Here is a 27,540-nt window from a genome sequence, read left to right as displayed (position 1 = left end):
ATGGCGGAGCAGAGGGGAAAGCTGGTGCGGCTGGCGGTGCTGGAGGAGCTCCGCGCCTCCTACGGGATCAAGGTGAAGAGCGGGAGCTGCCTGGCGGGGGCCAAGCAGCCGGCGGCTGCGGCTACGGAGGTAAGTGAGGCTGTTAGCGCCGACCTCTCAGGGAGGGCACCGACTGCCTGGCGCTCTTCCGCGGCGTGGGGGCAGAGCGCGGAGGTTCGAGCTCGAGGGAGGTTCTGCTCCCCCTCTGCTCTGCCCTGCTGAGACCACAGCTGCAATCCTGTGTCCAGTGCTGGGCTCCCCAGCTCAAGAGAGACAGAGAGCTGCTGGAGAGAGTCCAAGGGAGAGCCAGGAGGATGCTTAGGGCACTTGAGCATCTCCCCTGTGAAGAGAGACTGAGAGCCCTGGGGCTGTTGAGTCTGGAGAAGAGAAGGCTGAGAGGGATCTGATCAATGCCTGACAATAGCTGGGGGCCAAGTGGAGGGGGCCAAGCTCTTTTTCTTGACAGTGAGGGTGGCAGAGCCTGGAGCAGGCTGCCCAGAGAGGCTGTGGAGTCTCCTTCTCTGGAGCCTTTCCAACCCCACCTGGATGCCTTCCTGTGCAGCCTGCCCTGGGTGATGCTGCTCTGGCAGGGGGGTTGGGCTGGATGCTCTGTGGAGGTCCCTTCCAGCCTCTAATGCTCTGTGTGCTGTGAGTTTCACCCGGGCCTGGGAGCTGCCCTTCGGCTCCGTGACGCTGCCGCAGCTCTGTTGCTGCTGCCAGCCCCTGCCAGGGCACCAGCTCCTCCCGCGGGGAAACCCTTTAATCCCCGCAAGCGGGGAGAATCGTTTTGGAGTCGTTTTTGTCCTCAGGCGAGTCCTCCAGCCTGCCGCCTGGGTAGCTAAGCCTCGCTGTGATTTGGTGCGGCAGTGGCTCGGTGCTGCTGCGCCCCCGCCGCCCCCCGCGGACCGGAGCGGTGCAAGGCAGAGCAGATGGTGGCTGCGCTCCCTTCCTCTTTGTTGGCCTGCTCGGTATCCTCTCCAACGTGCGGCGTGTCTCTGCTCTCGACAAGAGGTTGTTACTCTTCCTTGTGCCTAATGTCTCTCGCTGTGGAATTTAAATCATAGAATTGTTAGGGCTTGGAAGGGACCTCAAGGCTCAGCCAGCTCCAACCCCCTGCCATGGGCAGGGACACCTCACACCACAGCAGGTTGCCCACAGCCACATCCAGCCTGGCTGCAAACACCTCCAGGCAGGAGGCTTCCACCACCTCCCTGGGCAGCTTGTGCCAGGCTCTCACCACCCTCATGGGGAACAACTTCTTCCTAACAGCCAATCTCAATCTCCCCGTTTCTAGTTTTACTCCATTCCCCCCAGACACGCTTAAAAGTCCCTCCCCAGCTTTTCTGTAGCCCCCTTCAAATACTGGAAGGCTACAATTAGGTCTCCTCAGAGCCTTCTCCTCTCCAGCCTGCACAACCCCAACTCCCTCAGTCTGTCCTCACAGCAGAGCAGCTCCAGCCCTCTGCTCATCCTCCTGGCCCTTCTCTGGACACCTTCCAGCACCTCCAGATCCTTCCTGTCCTAGGGGCTCCGAACTGGCCCCAGAGCTCCAGCTGTGGTCTCAGCAGAGTGGAGCAGAGGGGCAGAATCCCCTCCCTGGTCCTGCTGGCCACACTTCTCTTGCTGCAGCCAGGATGTGGTTGGCTTTCTGAGATCCTAGTTGTTGTTTTCTCTCTTGGAGTGCATGGCTCTGTTGCAGCTTCTAAAAGCTTTATGCATTTGCTTTTACTTAGTTCCTTAGATTTTTGTTTGGAGGACATTATCTCCAAGTGCTAAGACATGTCTAGGGGGTGTTCTGATGCAGACAGATCTGGCTGTGACTTGCCTGTGCTCAGAGGAATGGAATCTGTCCTGTTAAAGACCTCCTTTGAACGCCTTGAGAGGAAAAAGGGACTTCTCTGTCTCAGGACTCTGGTTTAAAACTGAAGTATCATCCTGGCTGTCAGCTGCTAACAACAGTGAAGCCATTTGCAGGACACTGATGAAGTGGACTCTTAATTTCCCAAGCATGGACCACTCTCAAGTCCTGACCAAAGCCACGAGCACACTGCATCTTGGAGTTAACTGTCTTCATATGCACTCTGAGTAGCAACCTGGAATACAGTGGCAAATGAATGCTGCTTCTCTCTTTATCTTGTGCTTGCTTTCTGTGGGACAGATATGAGTGAGTTATTGTTTAACTATTTCCCCATCGTGGGCAGCACTTTGAATTTAATCTCTAAATGACTGAATGTTTGCATATGCTAATGAGCTGAGCATGGTCCCAATCCGCTTTGGGCTGGGGCAGGACCTGGCTCATGTGCTCTGTGACTAGAAAATAGATGTGAAATGAAAAGCACAAGTGGCTGTGGTGAAATGTTGGGGGGTTATAGCTGAGACAACTCTGCAGTGACCTCAGATAAGCATTTAAAAACCCCCCTGCAGGTAAGCATCAGTGGTAATGAGTGAAGGGTTGGCTTGGCTCTGTGTAACAGATACTCTGAGGCCTTGCTGTAGGGCAAGAGTTTCACACTTAGCTTTCTCATCCAAAAAGTTGTGAGTTCTGAACAGCTTTCCAGACTGTTCTGTTGAGTTTAATCCTCCTCAGGGCCTCAGATGATGGGGGGAAGAGCAGGGGGGACTTAACCACAAAGTTATTTCATCAATGTTGTGCTTTGCTTTCTAAGGAAAATAAGAGTCAGTCCATTTGAAGAGGTAAGGTTCCAAAGGTGAAACTCCAAACCAGCCTGTCTGTCTGACTTGGGGATCTCATAATGACAGTGACTCTTTATCATATAAAGAGTGAAAAGCATGGAGTGGCTTGGTAGGGCTGGAAGGGACCTCAAGGCTCAGCCAGTCCCAACCCCCCTGCCATGGGCAGGGACACCTCACACCACAGCAGGTTGCTCACAGCCACATCCAGCCTGGCTGCAAACACCTCCAGGCAGGAGGCTTCCACCACCTCCCTGGGCAACTTGTGCCAGGCTCTCACCACCCTCATGGGGAACAACTTCTTCCTCACAGCCAATCTGAATCTAGTTTTGCTCCATCCCCCCCAGTCCTATCCCTCCCTGACACCCTCAAAAGTCCCTCCCCAGCTTTCTTGTAGCCCCCTTCAGATCCTGGAAGGCCACAATTAGGTCTCCTGGGAGCCTTCTCCCCTCCAGACTGCACAACCCTAACTCTCTCTGTCTTCATGGCAGAGGTTGGAAGGGTTCTCAGAGATCATCTACTCCAACCCCCAAAGCATGCTGCAGAAACCCTTCCTGCCCTCTGGCAGTACTCCAGGGTGTTCACTCTAGCCACAATCTGCCTGGGCTCAGGTACCTAGGGATGACAATGCCTCTGATCTGCCTTATCTGAAGGCCTTTCTTTTTTGCCTTAACCACCCTTCTGTTTGCACTTTGTGGGTGCTTGACTCTGCAGCTGGTAATGCTATCAGCTTTGGAATAACACTCATTTACTTTTGCATTTTAGGGTAAGATCTTTGGAGTTTGTTTCCATGCCTTGCCACAGTCACTGGTGCCAGAGTATGGTTACGTCCCCAGGTAAATGAACACTCCCTGTTTAGATGTGTGCTCACTCTGCTCTCTCTGTAGCACTGAACTCTTGTCAGAGGAACAGGGTATTTATTCCAGGCCTGCTAAAGCTTCTGGGGCACATCAGAACAGTTTCAGTTGGGGAAGTAGGGAGGCAGAAGTTTAGGTGGGGGATTTGGAGCCACAGCTCCCATTCAGTTTTACTTCCTTACTCCTCTTGTCACTGGGGGGAACTCCTCTGAATGAAGCTCTAGCTATGAAGCAGTTTTCCTGGGCTAACCTGCCAAGGTTTATTCTGAGGGTCAGAAGTGTTACTGTTCCCTTCTCCTCAGCTTTCTTGTGGATACCTGTGAGTACTTGGAAGAACACGTTCACACCGAGGGGCTCTTCAGGAAGTCTGGGTCTCTGCTTCGTTTGAAGGCTCTAAAGGTACTCACTGAAGGCTTTGGCTTGGGTTTGAATCTGCATGGCTTAGCTTTTGGAGCCTTTTCAGTCACATTTGGGCCTTAATAGTGGAAGCAGACTGATAACAGTGCCTGCTTCAGAAACTGAAATCCTAGAATGGCTCAGGCTGGAAGGGAGCTCAGAGCTCAGCTGCCCCAACCTCCCCTCCATGCCCAGGGACACCTCTCAGCTACACTCAGCTGCTCAAGGCCTCATCCAGCCTGGCCTTCAACACCCCCAGGCAGGAGGCAGCCACAGCCTCCCTGGGCAGCCTGGGCCAGAGTCTCAGCAGCCTCCTGCTGAAGAACTTCTTCCTCAGCTCCACTCTGACCCTGCTCTGCCTCAGCTTCAAACCATTCCCCCTTGGCCTGTCTCTAGACCCCCTGATGGGAAGTCCCTCTGCAGCCTTCCTGCAGGATCCCTTCAGCTCCTGGCAGGCAGCTCTGAGCCTTCCCCAGACTGAACAATGGGACTCTGAGCAACCTGCTGTGGTGTGAGGTGTCCCTGCCCATGGCAGGGGGTTGGAGCTGGCTGATCCTTGAGATCCCTTCCAGCCCTGACAGTTCCGTGACTGCAACCCCAGCTCCCTCAGCCTGTCCTCACAGCAGAGGGGCTCTAGCCCCTGGATCACCTTTTTGGCCCTCTCCTGAACTTGCTCCTTTTGGTGATTTATGATGAATGAGAGGAGATTTAGACCAGAACCTGCTGAACTCTGCCTTTTCCTTTAGCCTTCTGGGAAGCTTTTCAGCTCCCCAGGTGTTGGGAAGGTACTTGGGGCTGAACAAACTTGTTGGCTGTTGCTCCCCCTGCCCATTGTGAGGACATTTGTTTGGCTGTGCTCTCCCAGCAGGATGCAGGCATGGGAAACCTCTACATGACTGCAGCATTGCATCTGCTGTGGGTGCCAGAGTCTGACAGGTCATGACAGAGCTGAAACTGAGAATGATGTGACTCTGCTCTGCTGTGGGCCAGAGGGATGATGCCTAACTTAGGGCTCTGATGGTATCTTAAAGCCCTTCCAATCATGTCTCTTCTGAATGATTTCAGAGTAAACTGGATCAAGGTGAAAACTGCCTGTCAGCTGCACTGCCATGTGATGTTGCAGGGCTTCTCAAGCAGTTCTTCAGGGAGCTGCCAGAGCCCATCCTTCCACCCCACCTGCAGGAAGGCCTTTTCAAAGCTCAGCAGCTGGGAGATGAGAAGAGAGCTGCCACTGTGCTGCTGTCCTGTCTGATGGCAGACAGGACCATTGATGCTTTGAGATACTTCTTCAACTTCCTGAGGACAGTGTCCCTAAGGTCAGTGTAAGGAGAGCTTGGCAACAGCTCCCCATTCCTTGAATGCCTTCACTTTTCAGGCAACTGCTGTACAATAGGATAGAATTAACCAAGTTGGAAATGACCTCAGACATCATCAAGCCCAACCTATCACCCAGCACCATCTAATCAACTAAACCATGGCACTAAGTGCCTCATCCAGGCTCTTCCTAAACACCTCCAGGGATGGGGACTCCACCACCTCCCTGGGCAGCACATTCCAATGGCCAATCTCTCTTGCTGGGAAGAACTCTTTCCTCATATCCAGCCTAAATCTCCCCTGGCACAGCTTGAGACTGTGTCCTCTTGTTCTGGTGCTGGGTGCTTGGGAGAAGACACCAACCCCCACCTGGCTACAACCTCCCTTCAGGTAGTTGCAGAGAGCAAGAAGGTCTCCCTGAGCCTCTTCTTCTCCAGGCTAAGCAACCCCAGCTCCCTCAGCCTCTCCTCACAGGGCTGTGCCCCAGACCCCTCCCCAGCTTTGTTGCCCTTCTCTGGACACCTTCCAGCAGCTCAACATCTTTCCTAACCTGAGGAGTCCAGAACTGGACACAGGGCTCAAGGTGTGGCCTAACCAGTGCTGAGCACAGGGCAGGATGAGCTCCCTGCCCCTGCTGGCCACACTGTCCCTGATGCAGGCCAGGATGCCATTGGCCTTCTTGGCCATCTGGGCACACTGCAGGCTCATGTTCAGCCTACTATCAACCAGCACCCCCAGGTCCCTCTCTGCCTCACTGCTCTCAGCCACTCTGCCCCCAGCCTGTAGCACTGCCTGGGGTTGCTGTGGGCAGTGTGCAGAACCTGGCACTTGGATGTGTTCAGTCTCCTGCCCTTGGACTCTGCCCAGCCTGCCAAGGTAACTTTGTGGCTGGTTTTTGGCTTTAAACCTCCTTAGCTGCAGCTGCTCTCTGGTGGTCTGTCCCTTCAGGAACCCAAGGTGTTTTGTGTTTTGCTGGAGGTTTGACTTTGCTCCCTTCTTTCACAGCTGTATGCTTCTAAAAAGCAAAAGGAGGGTCTGCTTATGGTGATCTAACCTGATCATTTGTATTCCTCAAAGCTGGCTGAGATCTGTATCCCCTTGCTTGCTCTAACACTCATGTGGGCACCTGATCTTGCTTTGTGAGCACCCACCTGAGTGTTTCCTTCTTTGGTTTCCCAGCTCCATTTGTTTCCTTTCTCTCTCCACTGCCTGCATCCTTATAACTTATGTATATATAGACATTAACCCCCCCACACACAACCCTTCTCTTGTTAAGATCCAAGGAAAACAGAATGGATAGCAGTAACCTGGCAGTGATTTTTGCTCCCAACCTCTTGCACTGCACTGAGAGTGAGAAGATGTCAGCGGGGACAGAACGGAAGCTTCGCCTGCAGGCTGCTGTGGTGCAGACACTCATTGAGCACGCAGCAGAAATTGGTAACGTGACCAACAGCCACAGAAACCTCTTGCTGTGCAAACCTGTGTGATGCAGCTGTTCTTTGCAACTTCTAAAATCACTTCTTTTCCCCATCCCCCCCTCAACTAATTTAGGACAAGTGCCAGACTTCATCTTGGAGAAGATCCCTGCAATGTTAGGTGTTGATGCCTCTCAATCTACTCCCTCCCTGTGGGGCCATGAAGACAGTGAGAATGAATCTCCCAGTGACTGTAAGAAGAGGAGGCACAGGAGTGTTGGAGGTAGGTCTGTGGTGTGAAAGTTGTGACAGCTAAAGGCTGTCAGGAGTGCTGATCCTGAGCACTTGCTGCTTTTACACCCAGAATGGGGAAGCTGTTGGGCTTGACTTGCATCATCTCTAAGACTGCAGTGAGCCACAGCAGTTTATCTGGTGGGAGGTGTCCCTGCCACTGGCAGGGGGGTTGGGACTAGACCCTTGAGGTCCCTTCCAACCCTAACAATTCTCTGATTCTCTTCTAGCTGCACTCTGGGTTTATTCTAGAGACTTTGTTGTCTACCAAAGAAGCTCTTCTGCTTGTCTGCAGCTTTTGGGAAGCTGGATTTTTGTTGAGCCAACCTCAGATCCTGTTGCAGAACATTGATAAAGATCTTTAACTACTTTTCTGGCTGGGTTTGAAATGATATGTGGACATTCACAGATCTTACATGAGAAGGCAGAGAGATAAACTGTGTGTGTGTTGAATTAGAGGAATTTGTGGGTTCAAGTGTATTATGCTCTGTCATAGTTTAGAATCCCAGAATGGCTCAGGCTGGAAGGGAGCTCAGAGCTCAGCTGCCCCAACCTCCCCTCCATGCCCAGGGACACCTCTCAGCTAGACTCAGCTGCTCAAGGCCTCATCCAGCCTGGCCTGCAACACCCCCAGGCAGGAGGCAGCCACAGCCTCCCTGGGCAGCCTGGGCCAGAGTCTCAGCAGCCTCCTGCTGAAGAACTTCTTCCTCAGCTCCAGTCTGACCCTGCTCTGCCTCAGCTTCAAACCACTCCCACTTGGCCTGTCTGTGGACCCCCTGATGGAAAGTCCCTCTGCAGCCTTCCTGCAGGATCTCTTGAGCTATTTATTAGAAGGCAGCTCTGAGATGCCCCTGGAGCCTTCTCTAGGCTGAACAACCCCAGGTCCCTCAGCCTGTGCTCACAGCAGAGCTGCTCCAGCCCTTGGATCATCTTTGTGGCCCTTCTCTCAATTCACTCAAGCAGCTCTGTGTGCTTCTCCTCCTGGGGACAGCAGAACTGGACATAGTATTTGTGATGGGGTCTCACAGGAGCAGAGTAAAGGGTCAGCAACAGTTGCTTGGAGCTCAGAAGGCAGCTGTGTGCTGGGCTGCACGGAAAGCAGTGACAGCAGCAGGACAGGGAGGTGATTCTGCCTCTCTGCTCTGCTGAGACCCCTCCTGAAGCACTGCATCCAGTTCTGGTGCCCCCAGCATCATGAGGTCTGTGGTGACAGGTTGGACTTGGTCTTTGAGGTCTCTTCCAACCTTGGTGATACTGTGATACTCTGAACTCCTGGAAAGGGTCCAGAGTAGGCCACAAAGGTCATCAGAGAGCTGGGGAACATCCCTTATGAGGACAGGCTGTGAGAGTTGGAGCTGTTCAGCCTAGAGGAGAGAAGGTTCTGGGGAGACCTAATAGCCTTCCCCTACCTGAAGGGGGCTCCAAGAAAGCTGGGTAGGGACTTTTTACAAGGACTTGCAGTGACAGGATGAGAAGGACTGGATTGAAGCTTGAGGAGGGCAGGTTTGGACTGGAGATGAGGAAGAAATTAACAGTGAGGTTGGTGAGACACTGGAAGAGTTTGCCCAGGGAGGTTGTGGATGTCCCCTCCCTGAAGGTGTTCAAAGCCAGGTTGGAAGAGGCCTTGAGCAGCCTGGGCTAGTGCAAGGTCTCCCTGCCTGTGATAGGGGTGTTGGAACTGGATGATCTTCAAGCTCCCTTCCAACCTAAACCATTCCACAGATCTATGAATTTTCTAAAGGAAACATAAACCCCTAATTGTTCAGGCAAAGAATTCCCCAGGTTCTGTGAAAGCCACAGAGGAAGTGGTGGTGAGGAGCACGACTCTCTGAACAGAGGTTTGGTTGGTTTCTTTAATGCAAGTTGGAGCTGCAAACAGAGCAAGACCAGCCTCATCTTGACCTTTGACTGCTTGGTGTGTCTTGCATTTCAGATTTTGTTAGTGGAGCACTGAGTAAAATTAAATCTAGCAGAACCCCCTCCACTACACCTCAGCCAGACAGAAGGGGTAGGTATTGGTCTGTTTGTACTCAGTAAAGCCCAGGCAGTATCTTCAGGATCTGCCAGCTACATTCTAAGCCCTAAAAACCTCCCAGTAGTCCAATCTGCTTGCAGCTGTGACTATAGCTACAGAGCTGTTGAGGATGCTGCAGTTCCTCTGGTGCTTGGAGCAGCCCCATGCCTGCAGCAGTGCTTCTAGGATGGCACAGCTGAACTCGGGCTTCTCACCTCATGCACACTAAGGCTTTGGTGCAGTGCTGCAGCCTTTTGTCATCTTGGGAATGAGTTTGCCAGGACTGGAATCCTTTCTCTCTGGCTGTCTCTTTAGCTTACAGAGGATGACTCCACTTCTTCCCCCCCGGTCATGGATTTGCTGTTCTGGTACTCCAGCTTGCAAAGAAATAACCAAATAACCCCCCAGGCTCTAAGCTCTCCCTGCCTGCTTAGCCTGCTCAGGCTGCATGCATTGTCTCCAAGCTTTCACAACCCTTTTTCTTTCAGAGTTTAAGAGAAAGCAAACAAAACAACTCTTTGTTTGTGTGACCTCTCCCCCTTTGAAGCTGTCACTGCAGACTCTGCTCTCTCAATTCCAGTCCTCCCCTCGGTGACTCCCGTGGTCCTTACTCCAAGCACCAAGCGTAAGCTTCCAACTGATTGCTCCCAGGCCTTGTCCAGCAAGAAGAGAAGATCTTTTAAGCACACTTTTGCTTTTGAGTTGTTGCCAAGCAGCATTTTTAACATCAGTTCAACACCAGCATCAGGTACAGTGCCTTCATTTCTTTCTTGTCCCCTTACTGCTTGAGCCAGGAGGGCCCAGCCTCTTCTCCTTGGTGATAAGAGACAGGAGCAGAGGAAAGGGTTTCAAGCTGCACCAGGGGAGGTTCAGGCTGGATATTAGGAAGTATTTCTTCACTGGAGGGGATTTCAAGCATTAGAATGGTCTGCCCAGGGCAGTGCTGGAGTCGCCATCCCTGGGGGTGTTCAAGCAGCCTCTGGTGCTTAGGGACACGGTTTGGTGTTGACCCTGCGGTGCTGGGTTGAAGCTTGGACTGGATGAGCTTGGAGGTCACTTTCAACCTGATGCTTGCTGTGAAATGCTTGTTCATGGCTTTCAGTTTAAACATACAGGCTTCTGTTCTTAGGCAGTCACTGGCAACCTTCCCTTGATGGTGTTGCTCTGACAAACTAGTCTGTCATCATCACTGAATGTCATGCTACATGCATTGGGCAGAAGGAAAGCTCTTTCTCCTCTTCTGCTCCCTTGCTCTTGCAAATCTGCAGCCCTGCTGTCCTTCCACCTTCCTTCAGTCCTTCTCTATCACCAGTGTTATAGCTCTGTTCCTGTCTCAGCACAGAAATCCATGAAGACAGCCTGTGCTTCCAACCTTGAGAGCTGTATCCTGCTGCTGTCTCCTAAATGCTTAACTAGCTGGCCTTAGAATCACAGAATGCTCTGGGTTAGAAGGCACCTCCAAAGCTCCTCCAGTCCAACCCCCCCTGCACTCAGCAGGAACATCCTCCACTGTATCAGGTTGCTCACAGCCCTGTCCAGCCTCACCTTGAATATCCCCAGGGATGGAGCCTCAAACACCTGTTGCAGTGTTCCAGCAGCCTCCTGGTGCAGAACTTGTTCCTAACACCCAATGTAAATCTGCTCTGCTCTACTCTGAAGCCATTGTCCCTTGTCCTGTCCCTGCAGGCCTGTGGAGCCCCACCAGAGCCTTAGCTCTGTGGAATGCAATTGTAGCTATTAGAAATGCTTTCTCTTTAATCTAATTGCCTCTTGGTTTATAGATGCTAAGCAATCTAAGAACTCTCTAGAACAAGTTTTTACTTCTGACAGTGCTTTAATCCCTCTGCATGCTACCAGAGTGCTCCCAACTGTCAGGCTCCTCTGCAGATCTACTGCAGTTTTGTTTGGCCAACTGAAGTTAGCCAACCTGGGAATGTCTTTGCTCTGCTTGGCCAAAAGGTTAATTCTTCCCCCCAGTTCAGTTGTATAAAATGCCTCCCTCTTGTTTGTTAAATCATTTCATACTCCCCTTAAAGTTCTGGTTTCTGGGGAGCCCCCAACTGAAGCAGGAACTCTTGGTGAAGGTAGTCATGCATCTGTTGGACAAAGTTGAGTAGACCAGCAGCTCTCTCACTGGTGCTCTAACTGCTCTGGCTATGTGCAAGACCACACAGCAAATCATTTTAAGACAGAAGCATTTTTCCTATTAAGCTCCTACACTTGAGGGACTTAGCTGAGGATAGCAGTGTGGAAAGTTCATTGAGGTAGTGAGCAGCAGCATGCAGTTAAGAGCAACCCAGCCCTGTCTCTGCACGCTACAGGCAACCACTTCACTGTAAAAGTGGAAGGCAAAGTAATGTCAGCCAGCACTCCATGAACAGAAGACTCCAGGGGGAACCTTACAGCTGCCTTCCAGTACCTGGAAGGCTGCTATGAGGACAGGCTGAGGGAGCTGGGGTTGCTCAGCCTGGAGAAGGCTCCAGGGGCACCTCAGAGCTGCCTTCCAAGAGCTGCAGGAAGGCTGCAGAGGGACTTTCCATCAGGGGGTCTAGAGACAGGCCAAGGGGGAATGGTTTGAAGCTGAGGCAGAGCAGGGTCAGACTGGAGCTGAGGAAGAAGTTGTTCAGCAGGAGGCTGCTGAGACTCTGGCCCAGGCTGCCCAGGGAGGCTGTGGCTGCCTCCTGCCTGGGGGTGCTGAAGGCCAGGCTGGATGAGGCCTTGAGCAGCTGAGTGTAGCTGAGAGGTGTCCCTGGGCATGGAGGGGAGGTTGGGGCAGCTGAGCTCCTTCTATCTTAAGCCATTCTGTGGTTCTATGAAATAAGCAAACCAGCTGTGCTGTTTAAAAACCTATTTTCTATTGTGTTAACTCCCAAGGCTTTATGTGGGGGAGATAAGTCACTATTTTGAGCTGATGTAAATGTGATTTGATTTTTGTGGTGTTGCTCCTGCAGTTCAGTTTGAAGGAAGCCCTTGTGTGTCTCTTGAGTCATCACAAACCTCACTGTCTCCTTCAACTGGTGGTGAAACCAACTTGAATGGTACAGGGAACAGGAGAAGCAAGAGGCATGCAAGCAAGAAGTTATACAGGTACCTCACAGCTCTTGCCTTACCTCCCAGAAAGCAGAGCTCAACTGGGAAGGTAGAGCTGGGCCCTTTGAGTAGAATTAACCAGCTTGAAATAGACCTTTGAGATCATTGAGTCCACCCTACAATGATCTGTAAAATCTCAATCCCTCTTTAAAAGCTTCTTATAATCATCTTTTAAGTTAACTTTTCATCTTTTTCCTTCTGATCTTCATTTTTAACCTGAAATCTTTTTCAGAGTCAACCTTGTAAGTTAATTTTAATCTTTCATGTTTAATCTTGTCACTTAAAATCTTTTGATGCTTCCAATAATCATTTCATTGGAGTCTTTCATCTTTTTCTTTTAATCTTCAGTTTTAAGTTTAAAATTATCCTTTCATAGTTAATAATAGTTGAAGCTAAGTCTTTTTTTCCCTTTTCATCTTTAATTTTAACTTGAAATTAATCCCTGGGGCCGGCTTCCCCTCTTCCCCCCCCCCAATCCCTGGGGCTGGCTTCCCCTCTTCCCCCCCCCCCAATCCCTGGGGCTGGCTTCCCCTCTTCCCCCCCCCCCAATCCCTGGGGCTGGCTTCCCCTCTTCCCCCCCATCCCTGGGCAGATAGTTGTAGCTGTTCTAACCCCCCAGCTCTTGCAGCGTGGTGAAACAGTGCTGCACACGCAGTAAGGTCTGGTGTAGCAGCTGGCAATGCTGGGCAAGGAGGGCAAAGGGGCAGCAGAAGCAGAGGAAGTGGCCCTGTGGGCAGGCTGGGCTGCCTGCCTTGCCCTGCCAGGCTGAGGAGGTGTCTGTGTCCCCTCTTGCAGGGCTGAGTCCGGCAGGACAGGCTGCTTCTCCCCCAAGGTCAGCCGCAAAGAGATGGTTCGCAGGTCGCTGCGCTTGAAGTTTGGGCTGGGTAAAAGCAGAGAGATGGTAAGGATGCTGCTGCTCCCCCTGCCTGCTCCCCCTGGAGTGCTGGGCACTGCTGCCTCTCCAGTGCAACACCCTCCAGGCTTGTGTTCAGAGCAGTAACAGAGCAGCTTCTGCTGAGCTTGACTGGGATGGGGCAAGAGGCTTGGGGAGGGCACAGCAGACAAACTGACCCAGGGAAATATTCCACATGCTAGAGAATCACAGAATGGCTCAGGCTGGAAGGGACCTCTGAACATCTCCTGCAACCTCCCCACCATGCCCAGGGACACCTCTCAGGTGCTCAAGGCCTCATCCAGCCTGGCCTTCAGCAGCCACAGCCTCCCTGGGCAGCCTGGGCCAGAGTCTCAGCAGCCTCCTGCTGAAGAACTTCTTCCTCAGCTCCAGTCTGACCCTGCTCTGCCTCAGCTTCAAACCATTGCCCCTTGGCCTGTCTCTAGACCCCCTGATGGGAAGTCCCTCTGCAGCCTTCCTGCAGGATCCCTTCAGCTCCTGGCAGCAGCTCTGAGGTCCCCCTGGAGCCTTCTCCTCTGCAGGCTGCACACCCCCAGCTCCCTCAGCCTGTCCTGCTCCAGCCCTTGGGTCTTCCTCATGGCCCTACTCTCACTCCAACTCCCCTGTATCCTCCTCCTGCTGGGGAGCCCAGAACTGGACTTGCCAATGAAACTGGGATGGGGTTAGTTTTTTCCCAGTAGCCCCCTGAGGGCTGGCTGAGCACTGCCCTGCTCATCAGTGACTGCTCCTGGCTCACTTCTGGCTGTGGAGTTTTGGTAGTATTTTTAATTCCCTTCACCACCTCCCTTTTGCCTCTCCAATCCTTAACCTTCATCCTGCTGGGAAGTGAGCAACTGGCTGGATGGGAGCTGCCAGCTGGGTTAACCCACTGCACTTGTGATCAGCAGATGTCTCAGTTCCTCAGGCTCTGCTGTTCCAGAGCCTATGCACAGGATCACTGTTCAGAGCCTACCTTACTGCAGGCAGGTTGGGTCTAGAGAGAGCCAAGGGAAGATGAAACAGAGCCAGGACAAGGCTGCTGTGTGGCTGGATTGCATAGCCTTTTGCTAGAGGTTGCTCTGTAGATGAGATTCCTCCTTAGAAGTTTCTGGGAAGGTAGTGAAGAGCTTTTGTTCCTTCCCAGAATGCTGTGCCAGGAGGTGCAGGGGGTAGCAGGTCTGAAAGTATCGGCAGGCGACTGGCAAGTCAGCAAGGCTTGGAAAGCAGGAGTGAGTGTGCCACAGCAGAGGCCTTCTTCAGCCCATGTGTCAGTGAGAAGTTCCCCAAGAAAGGTAAGCATCTGAAAAGCAAGGAGGAAAACCTTTCCTGCTGTAAAGCAAAAGAAACCCTTGATGGAAAAAGGTAGGAGAGCACAGAACCACAGCATGTTAGGGGCTGGTAGGGACCTCCAGAGACCACTGAGGTCAATCCCCTGACAAAAGCAGCATCACCCAGGGCAGGCTGCAGAGGAGCACATCCAGGTGGGGTTGGAAAGGCTCCAGAGAAGGAGACTCCACAACCTCTCTGGGCAGCCTGCTCCAGGGCTCTGCCACCCTCACCATACAGAAGTGTCTCCTCCTGTTGAGGTGGAGCCTCCTGGGTTCCAGCTTGTCCCTGGTGTTCCTTGGCCTGTCACTGGGCACCAGCAAACTGGGCCTGGCACCTTCATCCTGACCCCCAGCCCTCAGATATTGATAGACATTGATCAGATCCCTCTCAGCCTTCTCCAGCCTAAACAGCCCCAGGGCTCTCAATCTCTCCTCACAAGGCAGATGCTCAAGTCCCCTGAGCATCCTCCTGGCTCTCCCTTGGACTCTCTCCAGCAGGTCTCTGTCTCTCTTGACCTGGGGAGCCCAGCACTGGACACAGGATTGCAGCTGTGGTCTCAGCAGGGCAGAGCAGAGGGGGAGCAGAACCTCCCCAGCCCTGCTGGCCACACTTTTCTTGCTGCCCCCCAGGATGCCCTCTTGGCCCCCAGGGCACATTGCTGTCCAGCAGGGCTCCAAGGTCTTTCTCCCTGGCACTGCTTCCCAGCAGGATGAGCCCTAGTCTGTCCTGGTGCCTGCTGTGATTGCTGCCCAGATGCAGGACTCTGCATTTGTCCTTCATGAGGTTGTTGCCTGCCCAGCTCTGGCTGGATGGCAGCACAGCCTGACAGCAGTTTGATTAAAAGTGCTTCTAGCTAGTAGGGCAAAAGTGAACTTGAATGTTAGTGGCTCCTGGGGAAGGTGAATTGGTTTGAGGACAGGTTTGTGCTTTCTGCTGTATTTTGGTTGTTCTTTGTTTGAGCTAAGCAAGAGGAGTTGTGATTTCACTTCTTAATGTTAGAAGCTTTTCTTTGCATTGCTTAAGGGAGCATCTGTTAAACTCAGTGCTGCCTTGCTAATTAGGGGGTTTAAAGAGAATTGTGCCTGTCATGACCACTTAAACCCACAGGCTATGGTTGGCTGGCTTGTTTTAAACACTGCTACTTGGTTTGCAGGTTCAAAGAACGTGAGCAAGTCAGAGGAGAACTTGCTGGCCCCAAAGTGTCACAGCCAAGCTCACCGGATGTCGTGGTGCAGTCCTCCCGTGACTGCTGCTCAAGTGGTGAGCAGGAATGAGGAGGGAATTTTGCCAGGACACTCCAAACCAGGAGCTGGTTTATCAGAACCTGGCTTGGTGTTTGGAAAGCCCACAGGTGTTGCAGGTGAATTTAAAGCCAGCACTGCAAGCAGAGAAGAGAACAGCTTAGAGCTTTGGGTTCATGAAGATGAAAGTAACTCAGCTGCAGAAACGCTCCTGAAAGTGAAGGAAGCCTTCTCTGCATCTGGAGGCAGCCTTCACAACTTGACAGGGGCTGCCAAATCTTCCTTCTCAGGTGGAGCAGGTGAAACATTAAATGCAAGGCCATGCCTCAGGAAGCTCAGCTCAGAGGAGGAAGAATTATCAGCTGAAAAAGCTTCTGAATCTGCAGCAAGCACAAAACCCAGAGAGCCTTTGCTCCAAGCCAGTCAAACTTCTGCTGGTGACACACAGCAGGCAAGAAGAGATGAAGTGAAAGCTTTGGAGAAAAGAAGCTTCAAAACTTCTCTTGCAATTGAACTGCAGCTCCCAACAGCAGCTGTGAAAGGTGTAACAGACCTTGCTGGCCCTCAAGTACTGGCCAGGGAAGAGAAGCTGACTGGGGAGAAGAGATCATCAAGAGACAGCTTAAACAAACTGCATTCCTTGGGAAGGAGAGAGGGAACAGAATTAACACACTCACAAGCAGCTGAAAACTGCAGGGTAAACTGCTGTCCTCTGGAAGAGGAGGCCACCAGAGGTCCTGTGGTGGCACAGCTCCCTGCTCTGCCGGTGCCTCAGTCACAAAGCGGAGCAGGCGACCAGCACACGCAGGCTGAGAAAGCTCAGCCCGGGACGTCCGCTCTCCCTGACCACGGGAAGGTTTCTGACCACATCCAGTGGTTCAACAAGCTTTCTCTGAAGGATCCAAGCTCTGCAAGCAAAACCAAACCCCCTCTCAAGTTCCAACGAACCCCTGTGAGGCAGTCTGTGAGAAGAATCAACTCCTTGCTGGAGGCTACCAGGCCCCAGGGAAGCTCTCGGCTGCTGAAAGCCGGCGAGGTCGGTTCGCCGCTGGTGAAGTCCTTGAGCTGTGATTCTGCACTGTCCTCCTGCACAGAGAATCCCCCCAAGGATTCTCTGCCTCTGCCACTCGGTTCATCTGACCAAGTTTCTGGGTCTCAGCAGCAGCTGGATTTTCCACCCAAACTGTGGTGCAGGCCCTTAAATCCACCAGGCGGCGCTGACGCTGCTGTCAGGGCCGCGGGGCTCAGCGAGCAGAAAGTGACTCTTCCCCCCCCAAAGGCTGTCCTGGAAGACCTAACCAACCGGGACCCGGTGAAATCCACTTGCAGAGCTCAGGCAAATGGGCCAGAGGCTGCCCCAGGGAAATCCACCATCACAAGAAGTGCCTCAGGAAAAGCCAGAGGTCGTTACAGAGGCTCTCCGAAGAACCCAATAGCTCAAGTGAAACTGCTGCCAGCTGCAAAGCCAGTAGACTTGTAAGACCAAAAGGGCTGCTTGGAGCTTGGCTGGCCTCTGGGAAATCCAATTTCTTACCCATTTACGGGTTTTAATTCTCTCCAGCTCCCATTTGCTGCCCCTTCTTTAATTACTATGTTGAGTTTACAAACTTATGTTGAGCTTTGTCTTAATTTCCTGAACCTGGTGTAAATGCCAGCCAGAGCCTGGCCACCTCAACCCCAGCCTGCTCTGTTGGTGTCAGAGCTCCTGGTGGATTCCCTCAGCTTCCCCCCCCCCCAACAAGTTGCATCTCCCCCCTGATATTTTTTTGGGGGTGCAGCAGTAAGACTAAATACCAAGTCAGGAACTGTCCTAGATTGCAAAGAGGTGGAAGGAAAATCCTTCCTGATGAGTAGTGGTGGTTGAATAGATTGGCTGCTTAGCCTGAAGAGTATTGTAGCACTGCTTTCAGTTGGGCCTTGCACCAGCTCTGCTTCAGTTCAGTTTTGGTTTCTTTCTGGGGGGATAAATCTGGAGCCATCCTTGCTGGAGACTATTTTGGCTGTGGAGAATACTTAGGTTTAAAACAAAAGCAAAAAGGTTTGGGTTGATTCAGAAAGGGGGGGAAAAAAGTCTTTGAGGTTCATGGAGCAGTAGGTACCAAGGATTTTCAGTCACAAGCAGCAAACTCTTTTGTCTGACTCTGAAAGAATGGTTTTTAACTTATTTTGGGGGGAGAATGCAGCTTTCAGAGGCTGAGAAGGCTGCAAGCCTCGAATGTAAGAAGCCATAGCCTTGTCAAAAGGTGACTTGCACAAGCACATGTTTACATCTCTTGGAATGGAAACTGTTTGTCTGTCATCAGCTGTACAAATTATTTAAACCCTTGAAAACTGTTCCTTTAGCTCCCCTGTAGGTGCAGATTGCTTCTTGGCAAAAGGGAGGAGCCAAAAGCATTGGGTACTTTTGGTTTTAATAAAACCAGGGCCTTTGTCCCTTTTTCTGAGCCTCCTCTTCTCCTATGACTTCAACTTAGGTTGTGGTGTTGTGTGGCAGACTGTGGACATCAAAACTCAGGAAGCCTGAAACTGCTCCAGGCAGAAGTGGTTCTGTTCTGGCTCTTCTGCTTCATCCTGAGTAATGTTTCTTAGAATCACACAAGGGTAGAGCTCATCATTCATGATCCTCACAACTAGCAAAAGGCCAACAGCAGGTAGCAGGAAGTAAAAGGCCTCTGAGCTTCTGAAGTGATGTGTTAATGAAAGAAACAGTTCTTGCTTCCTCACTCCACGTCTCTACTAGTTCACTAGCTGAATTGCCCCAGCTCAGGCAGCTGCTGGCAACCTCCAGCTCACCTGAGCTACCTCACTCAGAATCAGCATTGTCAGGGCTGGAAGGGACCTCAAGGCTCAGCCAGCTCCAACCCCCTGCCATGGGCAGGGACACCTCACACCACAGCAGGTTGCTCACAGCCACATCCAGCCTGGCTGCAAACACCTCCAGGCAGGAGGCTTCTACCACCTCCATGGGCAACCTGTGCCAGGCTCTCACCACCCTCCTGGGGAACAACTTCTTCCTAACATCCAATCTGAATCTACCTACTTCTAGTTTTGCTCCATCCCCCCAGTCCTATCACTGCAGCCTTCCTGCAGGATCCCTTCAGCTCCTGGCAGCAGCTCTGAGGTCCCCCTGGAGCCTTCTCCTCTGCAGGCTGCACAGCCCCAGCTCCCTCAGCCTGTGCTCACAGCAGAGCTGCTCCAGCCCTTGGAGCATCTTTGTGGCCTCCTCTGGACTCTCTCCAGCAGCTCTGTGTCCTTATGATGTTTTTATAATGCTTTTTGTGGTGGATTAGAAGAGATCTAGTCCTGAACCTCCTCAACTTTGCATTTCCATGTATTTATTTTGTGGGAAGCTTTTCAGCTTTCCTCTTCTGGTTCCTGGGGTAGAAGCTCAGAGCTGTTCTGTAGTTACTCTCATGTGGGCCATGTCCTGTTCAGTTCAGCAGCAGGTGGGTATAAAACAGCCTTTAGAAAGGACTCTGTGGCCACTTCATTCAGCAAGGTCCCTTTCTAGTTGGCTTTTTGCTAACCTCTCATGTGGCTGCTATGGAGCTGCTGAGCCTGGAGACCTGCCACCTGCTTAGGGAGTGATGGTTGCCAGGTTATCTCCTGAACCTGCAGTTAGGCAATTCCCTGAGTAAACTTTTAGCTGTGTTGTGTGGTACTGTATTCCCAAGCACCAACAGGGACTGGCTTGAGAGCAGCTCTGAGAAAAGAACCTGGGGGTGCTGGTGGAGGAGAAAGCTCAACAGGAGCCAGCAGTGAGCACTTGCAGCCCAGGCTCTCCTTGGCTCTCGGGGCTGCAGCAAGAGAAGTGTGGCCAGCAGGGCCAGGGAGGGGATTCTGCCCCTCTGCTCCACTCTGCTGAGACCACAGCTGGAGCTCTGGGGCCAGTGCTGGAGCCCTAGGACAGGAAGGATCTGGAGGTGCTGGAAGGTGTCCAGAGAAGGGCCATGAGGATGAGCAGAGGGCTGGAGCTGCTCTGCTGTGAGCACAGACTGAGGGAGTTGGGGTTGTTCAGGCTGGAGAGGAGAAGGCTCCCAGGAGACTTAATTGTGGCCTTCCAGTATCTGAAGGGGGCTGCAAGACAGCTGGGGAGGGACATTTGAGGGTGTCAGGGAGTGATAGGACTGGGGGGGATGAAGTAAAACTAGAAATGGGTGGATCCAGACTGGATGTGCGGAAGTAGTTGTTGCCCATCAGGGTGGTGAGAGCCTGGCACAGGCTACCCAGGGAGGTGGTGGAAGCCTCCTGCCTGGAGGTGTTTGCAGCCAGGCTGGATGTGGCTGTGAGCAACCTGCTGTAGTGTGAGGTGTCCCTGGCCGTGGCAGGGGGTTGGAGCTGGCTGATCCTTGAGGTCCCTTCCAACCCTAACATTCTATGCTTCCCTCTCCTAAACCTGCAGCTAGGCAATTCCCTAAGTGAACTGTTGTTTGTGTCATTCTCGGGAGGCAGCCGCAGCCCCGGGCAGGCACAACTGCGTTTCTGTTGCTGTTCATCCATCAATCAGCCATTTTCAGTTCATTCCTCAGAGGGCTGTGTTTAGCTGAACAGGGAGGTAAACAGGCAGGGGGTCGCTGCTGTCGTGGTGTTAGCTCAGAGGTTGGACTCGACGATCTCGGAGGTCTTTTCCAGCCTCGATCATTTTGTGATCTTGGACACCTCCACCGAGCCTGGCGTCAGCTTCTTACCCTGGCCAACCCTTGCAGCAAGAGAGGGACGACCAGCAGGTACCTGCGGGCAGCCGGCAGGGCGCGGGCGGGGGGAGGCTGGGGAGGGGCCGCGGCTGCGCAGGGAGGATGCGCGGCCGAGGAGCCGCGGGCCCCGCAGAGCAGCGCCGGCAGCGGGAGGTGAGTGCGGGGCTGCCGGGGGCCCGGCGGGGTCGGAGCGGGGCCTGGGCGGCTCCGGCGGCGCGGTGCGAGCGGGCACGGGGGGAGGGAGCGGGGTTAAGGCTCCTGCTGCGGGCGGGCTCTGCAGGGAGCTGCGGGGCGGTGCGGCAGCGCCGTTGTGCGCGGCCGGGGCAGGGGGGAGCCGGGGTGGGCGCTGGGGGGAGGCTGAGCAGAGCCGAGCCGTGCCGAGCCGAGCCGGGCGTGCGGGGAGGGATTGCGGCTCTGCGGCTTGCAGCCGTTTGTGCTGCCCAGCCGCTGTCAGGTGCTGTGCGTGGGGCGCCTGGAGCGGCGGAAGGTGGAAGCACCAAACCAGATCCATCTCCTAGACCCGCAGAACCGTCAGGGCTGGAAGGGGTTGGGTTCTTTGGGGGTGTGTTTTGGTTTTGATCATCAAACGCCACTGTGCAGCGGTTCAGCATCTGGCGCAGGCTGCGCAGGGAGGTGGTGGAAGCCTCCTGCCTGGAGGTGTTTGCAGCCAGGCTGGATGTGGCTGTGAGCAACCTGCTGTGGTGTGAGGTGTCCCTGCCCATGGCAGGGGGTTGGAACTGGCTGAGCCTTGAGGTCCCTTCCAGCCCTGACAGCTCTGTGATTCCATGAAGCAGGAGTCAAGAGAACGAAGCCTCTGCGTGGGGTGGTGATGCCATATGGAGCAGGGAGGTCCTAAGGTACAAATTAAACACAGGCTGGGTTGCTCAGCAGTTCCTAGCCCCTTGGTTTCCAGGCAGTGCAGGAATAGAGCTTGGAAAACACAGCTCCTGCCTGAGGAGTCCCCTGCTGTTAGCCCAGGGCTTCAGGAAACAGCTCCCACACATAGGGTGGGGAAATGTCTTCAATTTAAAGGAAGCAGCACAGCCATGTTGGGTGCAGGGGTAGTTGGTGAAGATTAGGGGCAAATGCAACCCAGAAAATGGGTTTCTGCAGTTTGCTGCTTAATGGATTTGGTTTAGAAGGCAAAAACCTACCCACACTGTTTTCTCCCTTCCCTGTTGCAGCTGCCTTAGGTTGCCAGCTGCCCCTAGCATCACAGCATCAGGATGGTCTGGGTTGGAAGGGACCCCCAAAGCTCATCCAGTCCAATCTCCTCTGCAGTCAGCAGCTGCTGACTGGATCCTCCACTGGATCAGGTTGCCCAGAGCCCTGTGGAGCTGTGGTAGCAAACTGTGATGTGAAGCAGTAAGATCAGAACTTATTCCTCACGTGCATGCAGGATGTTTCTTAGAACCATAGACTTGTCAGACTTGGAAGGGACCTTAAAGATCAGCTAGTTCCAACCCCCCTGCCATGGGCAGGGTCATCTCCCACTAGACCAGACTGCTCAGAGCCTCATCCAGCCTGGCCTTGAACACTGCCAGGGATGAGGTGTCCACAGCTTCTCTGGGAGACCTGTTCCAGGGCTTCACCACACTCACAGTAAAGAGCTTCTTCCTAAGGTCTAATACAAATCTACCCTGCTCCAGTTTGAAACCATTGCCCCTTGTCCTGTCACCACAGCCCCTGGTAAATAGTCCCTGCCCTGATTTCCTGTAGGCTCCCTTCAGGTACTGGAAGGCTGCTATGGATCTCTGCAGAGCTTTCTCTGTGTGGCCAGCAGAGCTAGGGAGGTTCTCCTCCCCTCTACTCTGCCCTGCTGAGACCTCACCTGCAATATTGCATCCAGCTCTGGGCTGCCCAGCTCAGGAGGGACAGGGATCTGCTGGAGAGAGGCCAAGGGAGGGCTCCAAGGCTGCTGAAGGGACTGCAGCACTGCCTGGGGAGGAGAGGCTGAGAGCCCTGGGGCTGTTCAGTCTGGAGAGGAGAAGGCTGAGAGGGATCTGATCAATGGCTATCAATAGCTGAGGGCTGAGGGTCAGGAGGCAGGGGACAGGGACAGGCTCTGCTCAGCTGCACCCTGGGATAGGACAAGGGGCAGTGGATGGAAACTGCAGCACAGGAGGTTCCAGCTCAGCATGAGGAGAAACTTCTTTACAGTGAGTGTCCCAGAGCCCTGGAGCAGGCTGCCCAGAGAGGTTGTGGAGTCTCCTTCTCTGGAGCCTTTCCAGCCCCATCTGGATGTGTTCTGTGTGCCCTGTGCTGGGTTCTCTGCTCCTGCTCTGGCAGGGGCTTGGACTCAATGTTCTCCAGAGGTCCCTTCCAACCCCTAACCTCCTCTGCTCCTGTGATTCTCTTCTCCAGGCTGAACATCCCCAAGGGACCCAGTTGTTCCCACTGGCCTGTGACTTTCAGTGCTCTGCAGCTGGGCAGCAGTGTTTCTCCTCTCCCTGCTGATCAAACCATCTTCTTTCTCCACAGGCTACAAGCAGCTGCCAGGATGCCAGCTCCTTGGCTTTGCAACGTGGTGTTTCTACTGGCCTGTGGACTGGCCTCAGCCTTTAGCCACAGCCCCAGGACCCCGGACAGGGTTTCTGAAGCAGACATTCAGAGGCTGCTCCATGGGGTTATGGAGCAGCTGGGCATCGCCAGGCCCCGGGTGGAATACCCAGCGCACCAGGCTACGAACGTGGTCGGGCCTCAGAGCATTGAAGGTAGCTCCCTCCTGCTGCATGGAGAATTGGCTGGCATCCTTTGGTGGCAATCACTGCTTTGCATGTAGCTGGAGGGTAGCCTGAGCTGGGGCTCTTCTCTGTGTTGCTGGCTGAGGAGCTGGGCTTTATAAACCCATCATCCATCTTTTCTCTTCCTCCAGGTATTGATTTTGGCAGCAGCAGAGGGTTTTAATGTACAGGCTTGGCAGGAAGAAAGGTTGTGTTGCCTTAGGAGTGTCTGCTCCCCACTTCCTCAGAACAGCAGGCTTGCTAACCCCCACCACCACCAAGAGCTGCATAGATGTGTCACACATCTCACATGGAGGGAGCTGAAGTGCCCACAGCTCAGGGGGATGTTCAGGAACCTTTGCAGAGCAGGAGGGAACAAACGTTTGCAGCATTGTCTGAGGTGCAGGGAGAAACCTGACACATGGAGCTCTCCAGGGCTGGAGCAGGCAGGGCTCCCTCAGCAGGGGGTGGAAAGGGCCCAAGGGCTGCTCTCTGCCCACAAGCAGCCCCCCCAGCTCTGTATTGCTGTGATGAATGCTCAGAGCTCAGGTTTGGGCTCCATCAGCTCCATGTCTCTCTTGTGCTGAGGGCTCCAGAGCTGGATGCAGTGCTCCAGGTGAGGTCTCCCCAGAGCAGAGCAGAGGGGCAGGATCCTCTCTCTCCATCTCTGGCTGCACTGCTTTGGATGCAGCCCAGGCTGCCCTTGGCCTCCTGTGCTGCAGTCTCACCCTGCCTGCTCCTGTCCAGCTTCTCCCCCCCAGCACCCCCAAGCCCTTTTCTCACTCTCATCGTGCCCCAGCCTGGACTGGTGTCTGCAATGCCCTGAGTGAGGTGCAGGACCTCCCACTTTGCCTTACTGAACCTGCTGAGGTTCTCCTCAGCCCAGCTCTGCAGCCTGTCCAGGTCTGGCAAGGGTTTGAGGATGCATCTGAAACAGGGACTCCAAGGAGTCACTGATGTGATACTGAAGTGTACTGCTCAGTGTGGTACCCACACTGCCACCTCTGCACTGCTGTTTGTTTGTTTGCTTGCTTGAGAGGAGCTTGGAGCTTCCATGCTGTGTGGGATTCGATCCCGTGCTGTAGAAGCAGAACTTCCTCAGGGGAGGAGGGAGCTCCAACCTCTGCTCTGCTAACCAGCCCTTCAGGATGTTGTGGGAGAATGCTTCTGCTGCTGCTGAGATCCTAACAGCTTGCTTGCACCCCAGAGGTTTCTTGGCCAGTGTGCAAGGAGGTGAGCAGAGCTGGGCAGGGAACAGGGCCCTGCTTGTAATGTTTCAGCAAGACCCCTGTGCCTGTAGCACAGATGTTGCCTGGCAGAAGCAGTGAGGAGGACTGGGAGAGGCCTTGCCAGTGGTGTTCCCAGGGCTGTCCATCTGAGCAGCAGGCAATTTATGGCTGAGCTGTAGGTAGAGCAGCTGCAGGGCTTTGGAGAGTGCCTCAGGGCAAGGGTTCAGCTTCTGGAGGATTCATTCACCTGTGGGCTTTCCACAGCACAGTTGCACTGGGGAGTAGCTCTGGTGCAAGTGCTTAGAAACACAACTACAGGGTGTCAGGAGGGGAAGCTAAGGGGAAAGGGAAGAAAGAAGTTCAGCAGTGATGGGAATGTGCCACAGCAAAATAGGACTTTGATGCTAAAGACCATGCTGGGAGGGAGGTTCACTCCTGAGCTACCCTCCTGAGGCACCACTGCCAAGGGCAAGTTTTGCCTGTGTGGCAAAGCAGTGGAGAGGAGAGCAGGATGTGGAGCTCTTTGTTACTGAGAACTGCTGAGCTGCCAGTGGTGTGGACTTCCACCCATGGCTCAGGTTGTAGCTTGCAGTGACCAATGTCAAACCAGTCACAGCCTGGTTCCACCTGTGCTGCCAGACAGCCAGAGACTGCCTCAGGCTGGAAGGGAGCTCAGAGCTCAGCTGCCCCAACCTCCCCTCCATGCCCAGGGACACCTCTCAGCTACACTCAGCTGCTCAAGGCCTCATCCAGCCTGGCCTTCAGCACCCCCAGGCAGGAGGCAGCCACAGCCTCCCTGGGCAGCCTGGGCCAGAGTCTCAGCAGCCTCCTGCTGAACAACTTCTTCCTCAGCTCCAGTCTGACCCTGCTCTGCCTCAGCTTCAAACCATTCCCCCTTGGCCTGTCTCTAGACCCCCTGATGGGAAGTCCCTCTGCAGCCTTCCTGCAGGATCCCTTCAGCTCCTGGCAGCAGCTCTGAGGTGCCCCTGGAGCCTTCTCCTCTGCAGGCTGCACAGCCCCAGCTCCCTCAGCCTGTGCTCCCAGCAGAGCTGCTCCAGCCCTTGGAGCATCTTTGTGGCCTCCTCTGGACTCTCTCCAGCAGCTCTGTGTCCTTCTCCTGCTGGGGACACCAGCACTGGAGGCAGGATTGGAGGTGAGGTCTGAGCAGAGCAGAGCCCATGGGCAGAATCCCCTCTGCTGCCCTGCTGCCCACACTGCTCTGGCTGCAGCCCAGCACACAGCTGCCTCTGGGCTGCAGGAGGCACTGCTGGCTCCTGGGGAGCTGCTCAGCACCCAGCACCCCCAAGGCTCTTCCTGCAGAGCTGCTCTCAACCCAATCACCAATGCCCTGACTGCTTTGCAGTGCATCTATTTCTCATCTTGTCCTGATACTGCACCTCACCATAAAGAGAAGAAACCAGACCCACCCCAAAGCTTTATCAATGAGAGCTTAGTGACTTTATTGTGTTCCTACAGCAGATGGCTTTGCTTCCTCAGCTGCTTCTGTCAGAACTTCTCCCTCAGTGCAGGCCTGCAGGGAGTGTGGCTGGCTTCAGATGGCATCCCCCTCAGCTGCCCAGCAGTGCTGCTGGGCTCAGGCTGAGGCAGGGCTCCAGAAGCTACCACTGGTGTGCAGCAGGGCAGCATCTCACCCTCCTGTGTATACACTTGCAGATGAGGTGCTGGCAGGGACAATGCATTTTTCTGGGGCTTAGGAGTCTGGAACCAAACTTGAGGCTGCCACAGTTTACATGAGCAGCCTGATTGCACTGAAATGTTTGCAGAGCTGAGTGATTACCAGCAGGACCTCTTCCAGCTGAATAAGATCTTAATAATTATCTCTTTTTGTTTCCTTTATATGTAACAGCAATGCTGTTGCTGTGAGCTCCTAGGCAGATGGCCTAATTATGCCCATTTTCCATCTCAGCTATCTACATTTTTTCCAGTGTTAATCATCATATTTTTGGCTTTAAAGTGCTGAAAAGGAGAGGGTGGATGTGTTGCAAGGAGCTAGATGTGGTCTTCCCTTCCTCCTGAAAAACAAAACCCAAAGCTTAGGGCAGCCCTGACTGGAAGTGGAGCAGAATCCTGCTGTGTAACACAGACAGCTGAGTCCCAGCATGGCTCAGGCTGGCAGGGAGCTCAGAGCTCAGCTGCCCCAACCTCCCCTCCATGCCCAGGGACACCTCTCAGCTACACTCAGCTGCTCAAGGCCTCATCCAGCCTGGCCTGAAACACCCCCAGGCAGGAGGCAGCCACAGCCTCCCTGGGCAGCCTGGGCCAGAGTCTCAGCAGCCTCCTGCTGAAGAACTTCCTCAGCTCCACTCTGACCCTGCTCTGCCTCAGCTTCAAACCATTCCCCCTTGGCCTGTCTCTAGCCCCCCTGATGGAAAGTCCCTCTGCAGCCTTCCTGCAGGATCCCTTCAGCTCCTGGCAGCAGCTCTGAGGTCCCCTGGAGCCTTCTCCTCTGCAGGCTGCACAGCCCCAGCTCCCTCAGCCTGGAGTGTTTCAGCAGTGCCTCTGGCAGGAGGGAATCTGCCATGGGGAGCTGTGTTTCTGCAGTCTCTGGCTAGCCTGTTCTCACTAAAGCCCTGCAGAAGGCTTTCCCCCTGGGCTGTACTCCAGTTGTCTGCAGACAGGGCCAGGCCTGCATCTGTGCTGATAGAGGGCAAAAGAGTAGAAGAAAGGAATGGGGTCAGAGGTGCCAGGAGGTGCCAGGTATTAGGGATCCTCCAGTCCAACCTATTCCCTGAGGTCTTTTCCAACCTGGCTGAGTCTCTGATGTGCTTTCAGCATTTCCAGAGCACTGAAGCTGGGTTTTGTGCCTGAATTTCTGAGGTAAGAGACCACCTCTTGGGTTTTGCCTTGGTTCTTTCTTTCTTTCTTCCTTTGCATGCTTCTGTGCTTTTGCCAGGGTTTAAGGGGGGTGGGGGTGAGGAGGGAGAATGAATCTGTGTGTAGTGTCAGTTGGAGGACTGGCAGCAGTGGTGGGAGAGCAGTAACCTCCCAGTTAAACACAGGAGGGCACCAGCAGCTCAGCTCGGGCAGTTCACAGCCCCCTGGAGTTCATCCTGGGGAATCTGGAGTCCTGATTCCCTTCTGCAGATCTCCCTCGGAGTTTTCCTTGCCTCCCATACAGCTCAGGAGAAGGGAAAGCCTCTGGTGTGCTGTTGGTTTGTTTGAGCTGGTGGTTGTGGTTTTGTGTTCCTGAAAAGCCCTTTCTAGACTCCTTGCAGTCCAGCCAGGGAAGGGATTCCTCCCTCCCTTGGTTGTGGTGTCATGGGCAGGAGATAGGATCTCTGGCAGGCTCCAGAGCCCTTCTCTG

At 53.8% G+C, this 27,540-nt stretch overlaps 2 protein-coding genes across 6 annotated transcripts in view; both read left to right on the top strand.

Moving 5' to 3' along the window:
- Positions 1-18,273, top strand: ARHGAP11A (Rho GTPase activating protein 11A). Of its 3 annotated transcripts, none has more exons than XM_068162908.1 (12): positions 1-129; positions 3,496-3,566; positions 3,890-3,986; positions 5,049-5,299; positions 6,574-6,734; positions 6,849-6,995; positions 8,937-9,011; positions 9,598-9,765; positions 11,969-12,104; positions 12,903-13,008; positions 14,144-14,291; positions 15,482-18,273. In XM_068162908.1, the coding sequence occupies exons 1-12, from the start codon at positions 1-3 to the stop codon at positions 17,047-17,049; spliced, it is 3,057 nt and encodes a 1,018-aa protein (XP_068019009.1). In that variant the 3' UTR covers positions 17,050-18,273. The 3 variants fall into 3 exon arrangements, with proteins under 3 accessions (XP_068019009.1, XP_068019008.1, XP_068019011.1); XM_068162907.1 differs by having other exon boundaries at positions 9,565-9,765; XM_068162910.1 differs by lacking the exon at positions 8,937-9,011.
- A 1,945-nt stretch (positions 18,274-20,218) lies between these two features.
- SCG5 (secretogranin V) overlaps positions 20,219-27,540 on the top strand; it is a 31,311-nt gene continuing 23,989 nt past the window's right edge. For 2 of the 3 annotated variants that reach the window (XM_068162913.1, XM_068162911.1), the window contains exons 1-2: positions 20,365-20,416; positions 22,745-22,977. In XM_068162913.1, the coding sequence (XP_068019014.1) occupies positions 22,764-22,977 (214 nt within the window). In that variant the 5' untranslated portion in view covers positions 20,365-20,416; positions 22,745-22,763. Of the gene's footprint in view, positions 20,297-20,364; positions 20,417-22,744; positions 22,978-27,540 lie in introns of those variants that run through there. The other variant, XM_068162912.1, reaches the window with a different exon arrangement.

The sequence above is a fragment of the Melanerpes formicivorus genome, unplaced genomic scaffold (assembly GCF_026170545.1).
Source record: "Melanerpes formicivorus ecotype bairdi unplaced genomic scaffold, bMelFor1.0.p_v2 SCAF_68, whole genome shotgun sequence".
Classification (NCBI taxonomy): domain Eukaryota; kingdom Metazoa; phylum Chordata; class Aves; order Piciformes; family Picidae; genus Melanerpes; species Melanerpes formicivorus.
This window is presented reverse-complemented; position numbering and strand designations above follow the sequence as displayed.

Bases quoted from the DNA above. Each gene is read 5' to 3' on its own strand.
- ARHGAP11A (XM_068162907.1), top strand. From the start codon at position 1: ATGGCGGAGCAGAGGGGAAAGCTGGTGCGGCTGGCGGTGCTGGAGGAG. The intron at 9,012-9,564 runs GTAGGTATTGGT...CCCCCTTTGAAG, and splicing joins ACCTCAGCCAGACAGAAGGG to CTGTCACTGCAGACTCTGCT. The intron at 14,292-15,481 runs GTAAGCATCTGA...CTTGGTTTGCAG, and splicing joins TGAGAAGTTCCCCAAGAAAG to GTTCAAAGAACGTGAGCAAG.